General features: G+C 37.6%; 1 protein-coding gene across 2 annotated transcripts in view; it reads right to left on the bottom strand.

The window, feature by feature from the left end:
• Positions 1 to 4,545: 4,545 nt before the first annotated feature.
• Positions 4,546 to 8,100, bottom strand: part of ccbe1 (collagen and calcium binding EGF domains 1) — a 32,987-nt gene continuing 29,432 nt past the window's right edge. For both annotated transcript variants that reach the window (XM_032540009.1, XM_032540008.1), the window contains exons 9-11: positions 7,845 to 7,880; positions 5,536 to 5,571; positions 4,546 to 5,070 (exon numbers count right to left, since the gene is read on the bottom strand). In XM_032540009.1, coding sequence (XP_032395900.1) covers positions 4,795 to 5,070; positions 5,536 to 5,571; positions 7,845 to 7,880 — 348 coding nt within the window. In that variant the 3' untranslated portion in view covers positions 4,546 to 4,794. The remainder of the gene's footprint in view (positions 5,071 to 5,535; positions 5,572 to 7,844; positions 7,881 to 8,100) is intronic.

Here is an 8,100-nt window from a genome sequence, read left to right as displayed (position 1 = left end):
TTCAGCAACCACTGTGTGCTCTCCCCCACTCCCTCTTCTTTTCAGATACCTGCACATAAGTGAAAGATCTGGGGGACACAAAAGATATTCTCAACTTTCCTCTTCTTCCATTCTGTGAAACAGGCCCATTTTAAAGCCTTTATTTGTGCAAAGCCTCTCATTAACTCTGCTCATGCTGCCTCCCTCGGCTTGCCATTGCTTAAGTACTGGGTGTTGTAAAAAAGCTACCAATTAGTCCCTCATCAGCTCCAATTAGAGGAGACAAAGCCTGAGTAAAGATAACTCAATGAGAGGGAGAGGTGGAAGGGTGAGGGCCATCTACGTGTGTTTCTGTGTGAGTTTGTGTACATGTGTGTAGCCCGGCCCGGCACAACATAGTTTGTAATCATTGAAGAACTTGTAGCCATTCAGTTTGACCCGCTGCAGCACAGGTCCATTCACTCTCCAGGCTCCTCAGCAGACCCTTTTCTCAGGGCCAAGTGTTGTTATGCTGGGAAGACAGGCCCCCCAGGAGTCCCAGAAAGAGAGCCATTCAATCCTCTCTACCTGCTTGCAGCATATAAAGCACTTAAGGCCAGGCCAATCTCTCATTATTGTCTCCTTCACTCTCAATACTTCCTTAAACTTAGGCTCCAACAAGAGCAAGCCCCTTTAGAGGGGGAAATAGGGGATGTATGTTAAGGGCGTGCCTTTCGCCTCATTAGAATTGAATTTGCACTGTCTTGTTATTATGTCGGAGGGCAACAATGTATTTTTTTCATCATAATCTTCAGTGAATGGGGGATTTTTGGGGCAGTTAATTTGCTGCCCACACTAATGCATTAATTAATGAATTGGGTAACACTAATTTTCTCTATGCTGCCTCTCTCTGTTTGTTTCCTCTTTCGGTTTCTAACAGTTCTGGGCAGCCATTACTAATTAAATTACCTCATTAAGGCCGTTACGGCAGCACAGAAACTCACTCATTCATTTGGTTATTAAACATTTTCTTTGGAAAGGGGGCTGGGGGTGTTCTCATTCAGTGTTGCATCTTTTTGTGGGTAGTTCTAAATAATGAGGGGGACAAGCAGGGAGATATAATTAGGAACAAGGGGGCACTTCAGCAAATATTGGAAATCTTTTAAGGCTTGCCCTATGATGGTGATTAATTACTTCCAGAAGAGATTTTGCAGACATATATTGCCAAGTTTTTTTCAGACAAAATCACCTAAGCTTGTTAAAAGGATGTGCACAGGACTTTAATTTCGGCCCCTTTTTAATCTTTAATCACGTACTGTTCTCTGAAAATGGGCTCATTGTGCAAATATGCAACACGTAAACAATGATGTCATGTTTAACGAAGCTGGCGTCTGACTGTTTTGAAGGACTTCTTGGCATGCGCTAAAAATTTTTTTTGAAATTCAAAAATGTGTTTTTCTTTGTGTTGTTGATGAAATGATGATTGGAATTGCTATAGATTATTATGACAACACAATTCTTAGTTTTCCTTGACATCAAACAGCGTGGATGATGTCTAATTGAAATGTTCAAATGTCATGCATTGCTTCCTGATGTGTATTAAATTGGTCTTTTTCAGTTAATGTCGCTGGTGGCAGCCCACCATGTTGTCAAACAATCTTTAAAAAGAAAGTACAGGTAGTATTAATATAGTTGCATAAGAACATCTTTCAGTCATTGAGTTGAAAAATAAACAAGAAAACAGACGTTACCCACGCTGAGTGGACATTTCCACAAAGCTTCATTCATAATTGGGTTTTGATTATCTTCATGTGCGTCTCTGTGAACTACACTGCATCGTCTGAGTTCACTGAGTACTGTGGGCTGTGCATCATTCAGAGGAGAGTAATCACACCGTTCATATTGAATGTGACTGAGAAATGACTGCCACCTAGTGGAGTTAAAGGAGTACTGAATGACTCAGTGTACTGTGGGCAGGGGTAGAAGAAATATTTAAATCATATACTTAAATAAAAGTAGCAATACCACACTATAAAATAATAATTAACAGTAAAACATATTTAAGTATCAAACGTAAACGTATTCATGCAGAATGCCCCCTTTGAGAGGGTCACTCGATTATGTATGGAATTATTATTGATACATTAACAGGTAAGCAACATTTTACTATTGTAGATGCTCAGGTGAAATCAAATTAACTACTTACAATTTGATCAAGAATAGATTCATTGATGATAAAAAAGCTCATTAGTAGTTGCCTGGTTTAATATCTAATGGATTGTTGTTTTAATTAAAAATGTTTTAACTAAAGCTTTTATATACAGTACATGTAGTGGAGTAAAAGTTTAAAGTGGCATCAAAAGAAAATACTCAAGTAACTCAAATTGTACTTGAGTAAATTTTCTTCATTCTACTACACCCTTTCACACATCGTGTTTTTTGGTCACATGTATTTATCAGAGCTTATCAGTGGTTAAAGAAGTATTTAAATATTTTACTTAGGAAAAGTAGCAAAGGATACACCATTACAAGTCACATTCTTTAAGTGAAAGTTTTACCAGCTAAATGTACTTAAAGTAAAAGTACTTATTTAGTTAACAATGAAGTCATTAACACCTAATAAAAAACAATACTTAATACTGATGATGATAAATTAGCTTTAGAAGTTAGCCCCGTGCTTATGACCAAGACTAATGGTTTCTTGAGCTGCCTGTTTTGAATGTTAGTTAATGTTCTTATGTATGAAAATAAGAATGACATCACCTTGTTTTGGTAAAGCTCCCAGAGATCATGTCTGCAACTTCTCTTTGTCCAAATGAAGGACAGAGTGAGATGTAAGTCATGAGTGAAAGGGATCAGGGTGAACAAAAAGGGTAAAACAAACAAAGTTTAGGACTTCACAAAAGGCTTTATTACATTAAAAACCAGCTGGAAGCCCAACGCTAAACCGCTTTCTCAATTCAGAGGCCAAACCTGTTCGGTCTCTTCCGGCAATGACTTTATAGCCCCCAGAATTTCAGACTAATGTGGATAATGGCAAGAACTTGAGTAATGTTACCTTGTTTAATCCTATTGGTGTTGTAAGATTTTACATTTTTAAAGTTATGCATGCTTTTTTAAAGCATCTTTCAAAAGATCAATAGTCATGAATAATTTAATTGGCAACACTACTACTTTACATCCGATTTACAAACATGATATAGTTCATAACACACTATAATGTTGTGTCCATTGATCATGTAAAAGTTTGCATATCTAAGTAAATATCCTGACTGACCTTAAGATGAACTCTTTTGTGTTTGACTCTTTAGCCTTGGAAGACTGCTCACAGAAGCAGGAAGCAGCAGCTGGAAATTTTACCTTTCTTTAGACTAAGTAGCCATAATGTAAGATGCTGGCGATTCATTAGCCCTTTATTTCTCAGTATCACTGAGTAAAGAACTTGATAACATATTATATTTTAACAAAAATCAACGTTGATAATAGTGTTCTCTACCGCTCCAGAAAATGTTTTTATCTTACAAACTTGTAAAACAACTTATTTTACCAATTATGGACTATGCTGATGTTGTCATGCTGATGTAGCACGTATCTGGTCCCTCTCAATATTGTTTACAACAGAATCTGTAGATTTGTTCTTGGATGTTCTTTCACAACTCCTTATTGTATTATGTGTGACAAACATGCCCTACCATCACCCTCATTAAGAAGAGATCATCGTTGGTTGCAGCTTATTTATAAATGTATACATTTTAATTACCCTAGTTATCTAAAACAGCTTATGTTACATTTTTCCTCTACCTACCTTTTTTACACAATTCTTTTTTTCTGTCCCTGCTGTAACTTTCACTGCAGCTAAGAAAGCCTTCAGGTTTAAAGCACCCTCAGATTGGAATAATCTACCTGTATACATTTGATCCATTCCATCTCTCCACTCTTTTAAAAATGCCCCGTTTTCCAATTATAGAACCAATTGTACCGGTTCATAATCCTCTACGATACCATAACACGTCTTCTAATGTTATTCATATTCAATTTCATTCTTACTCCGGCTCAAACTTGATTATGACTGACTATGAAGTTTGTTTTGGTTTGTTTTTTTTGTGTCTGTTTTCATTTTGTTTACTGCTGTGTCTAATTGTGCTTGTACTGTTCATTTATTTACCCCGTGGAAAACGAGATGCTGCATCTCAAGGGGTTACTCCTAATAAATACATAATGTAAAAATAAATAATGTAAAATGACCCATAAGTATCTTTGAGAATGTCTCCCTCTGGTGGAGAACTATCAGTCAACTATGATCCACACAGCCATCCAAACCTCATCTATCTTTTAACCTACTTGTAAGTACATAATGTTTACCCATCTTTGTTCAACTTTGTTTATGTTTTTACATTGAAACAATGAAAAAACAATTTCCTTGTATGTCCACGTAAAACATGCTTGGCAACGCGGCAATGTATGTATTCTTTTCCATCTTCTTCCAATTGTATTGTCAGTTTATTATTTAGTGTGTGGCTTCATTTCAAATAAAATTTGTGTGAAACAAAATATTATAATGCCATAAAGTAAAGAGGTAAATACTGCTTCCATGAGAGACTTGTTTAATGTGCTGTAAAGGAACCATATGTTTTAAAAAAACAATATAGAATTAAAAAAAAACATGCATTTGCGCCATCTACTCATTTTGTTAAAAAATATTCACACAAATTCACGCATATATCATACAAAAATAAACATCTGATTGAAAGGAATACAGTACATTCTGTTTAAATAAAAGAAAAGACAACCACTTCAATATTTACACCTGACAATAAGTATTTAAATCCACTCTCTTTAAATATTCCAGTCGAAGTCTGTTCTCTCTCGCGCTGGTTTCCTCTTCTTGTTCCTCTTAGACCCCCCGCCTGTTCGAGCTGGAGGTTCCTTGTAGTCCTCACCTGAGCCTGTATCCAGATTGTCCTGGTTGTCCCGCCAGCTGTCAGGGACTGCAGGAAAGTCCTCTCCTGGAGAGTGCAACGGTCGACCGTACACCTTGCTCTGCAGGTCGGCGATGTCGTTACGGATGTCTGCCATCAGGAGAAGAAGGAAATCAAAGGAGCCTGGAGGGCCCTGGGGGTCAAGAACAACAAAAACTAAATATTTTACAAATACTATATGTAAATAACAGAATAATAATAATAATAATATGTAACAATATTTATTATCTTACAAATTTGTGGACATAATTCAGCTTAGTTACTTCTTTTTAAAATGGAAAGATTACGATGGATAAGATTTATCCCAACAGAAATTCAGCTGATCAATGGACTGTCTGCGACAGACCACTGGCTACTGAGATTTTTTGCCTTATGATTTGTTAACGTTAGCACTGTCAGTGTTTATCTAAGAGGATAATGCTTACTCTGTACTGGATACTATTTACTTTGAGTTTGACAGTATCATTAACTGTGTCTAATGTCCACAAAAGTCCATAGTCGTCTGTTTTTCAGAAATGCTTTTGTTTAACTGTATTGTTCTGGATAATGGTAACAAGGTACAATAGTGTGGCATCAATATAGATAGGCAGAATCTTACTGGTGGTCCGACTGGCCCAGGAGCTCCTCGATCCCCCTGGGGAAACAAGAAAATATTTAGCTTACATGAATTACAGTGGGGGGAAAGCACGAGAAGAATTCATATAATTCTAGTTAGTGAACTTCCTTTTAACAAAGCTAGAGGAAGGGAGAGAAATCTGAGAGTAACCTTGCCTGATTTACCAACCAGTAAATGCCTGAATAAGCAAGCATATCATTTTAATGAAACATGTTTTGTTAAAGATTCAAATCAGTTTAGATTTTGTATTATTGCCTCAGCCAGTTAAGGAATAGTTTGACATTTTGGGGAAAAAAGCTTATTCGCTTTCTTGCCCTAATTTACAACATCACTTTGATGTCATGAAAGTGGTATCAATCTTCTCATCAACGTTTTGGCAAGAAAGCAAATATGAGTATTTCCCAAAATGTAGAACTGTTCCCGAAACTGCATCCTGTGCATGTAAAAGACAAAAAAGTGTGGGGTTTTTGAAACTCAAAGTATGATGTCGACGCACGCACGCACGCACGCACACACGCACTCACGCACACACGCGCACACGCACACACGCGCACACACACACACACACACACACACACACACACACACACACACACACACACACACACACACACACACACACACACACACACACACACACACACACACACACACACACACACACACACACACACACACACACACTTAGCCGGGCACTGGGTCACACTGGGGCTGTGAGTGTTTTGGCAGATGGTTTGGATTTGTTACTCAGAGAAACAGATTACCATCAACCTCCAATCTATCCACACAAACATCTCATCTGTAGTGAAAGAATACCAAGGTACTATGTCAATAAAGCAGATGCACCTAAGTTGTTCCATACGTGATCCTCAAGCTAAGCAAACAGTGATACTGGTATGTGAAATGGATGACTTTTCTGTTTTTGACCAAAATCACAATAATACTGACTTTTATTACCAATAGGCTTTACATTTGTCGCTCATCTTTTATTGGTGTTGCCATAGTCTCAAATGATATTCTTATTTGCTTTATCATCATTAGTGACAATAATAGCTAAACTATCTGCTTTGATGCACACTGCAAACGTCTGAAGGCCGAAACAACATTATCCGCAAACAGCAAAGATGGCATCTTATTTTTCAAACCTCAGCTGCTCTTTGATTTTCTTTTCTAGGATTAGTACAAAATGAGAAGGAATGCACAAGGAAATCTGGTTAAATGCAAAAAAATGCAAACACAAATCTCACTGTAACCAGAGTGCACTCTGCATTGTGCCTCCTTAATCTAAGACTTAACCATCTACTGGAGCCTTTTTTTTAACATTTAGCCTCAGGCTTCATGGGGAGGCTATGCAGAAAAAAAACATTCCAGTTATCCTTTTGAAACTTGGTTACTACCTTTCGTCAGCTGATCCAAAGATACTATTAACCAAATCCATGTGATAATTCCAGATAATCAATACCACTCTCAGAGTCTTGACACTGGTGGTCAGGAGGAAGTTACTTGGTTGCCACTTGAACAGACTTGCTGTGGGCCTCAGCTTCTTCATTTTCCTTCCTTTTCTTGAGATTTGGATCAGTTCTTACTCAGGTTGTCGGAGAAACTTGTTTGAAGGTGAGAAGTTATATCACTCTAAACAAACAATGATCTTCTGATAAAACCTGTAATCTCAAATCCAACTTTGGCCCCGAGATGCTCGGTCTTGGGTATAATCATTTGAACCTATATACGACCACTCTGACACCAAATAACAATGCTCTGCTTGTGTTCATATGGAGAAGCTATTCCACCAAATCAGTTTTAAAAAGAGCATCAAAATAGTGCCTATTGCTGTTTGGCACACCAGTCTTCCTCTGTAAACTTGTAGCAACTCGCAGTGATCCTATCACCCACAGGGACAAACTGAGGATTTGTGAAAATCCTGGCACCTGGCTTGTGGTTTTCCACTTGTATATATCTGGAGAAGCTGAATAACATTTTGACTATTGAGAAATATTTTTTGACAGACATAGTGTTGGCATATGAGCCAAATGTATTTTGTTGTTACTTTTGAACCTCCTGAAACTCTTATCTTTCTTTTGAGAGAGGCCAGGTTCAGTGAGCCAAGAGTCAAATTCTGCTTCCAACATGAATGACTCCTCTGCCTGTGGGGCAACATGCTGGGCCCGTTCTACAATAACAACTAACAAAGGTTCTTTTTTTCTTTATTTTTTAGAATAGTTGCCTCCTACAGAAAAGTTATGTTACACAGATAGGACAAGATTAGGTGACAAAAGAGCATCTGACCTCACCTTTAGGCCATCTTTCCCCGGTGCTCCTGGAGGCCCCTGTTAAATGAAAAAAAAATGTATTTCATATCTGTTTCAATCATGTTTGCATGTTTATGTCAGTTTCTTTTCACACTCCAAAGACATACAACTGGATCCTGTAAAACCCGTACATGTTAATTTGCACGTGACTATCTTTCAAATGGCGATTCCCTACCTTGCACCCAGACGTTTTAATGTTAGATATATTTTTTTGCAGAAAATTAATGAAAACTACTTT

Source organism: Etheostoma spectabile, chromosome 16 (assembly GCF_008692095.1).
Source record: "Etheostoma spectabile isolate EspeVRDwgs_2016 chromosome 16, UIUC_Espe_1.0, whole genome shotgun sequence".
NCBI lineage: Eukaryota > Metazoa > Chordata > Actinopteri > Perciformes > Percidae > Etheostoma > Etheostoma spectabile.
The sequence above is the reverse complement of the archived record's forward strand: the minus strand, read 5'-3'. Positions and strand labels throughout refer to the sequence as shown.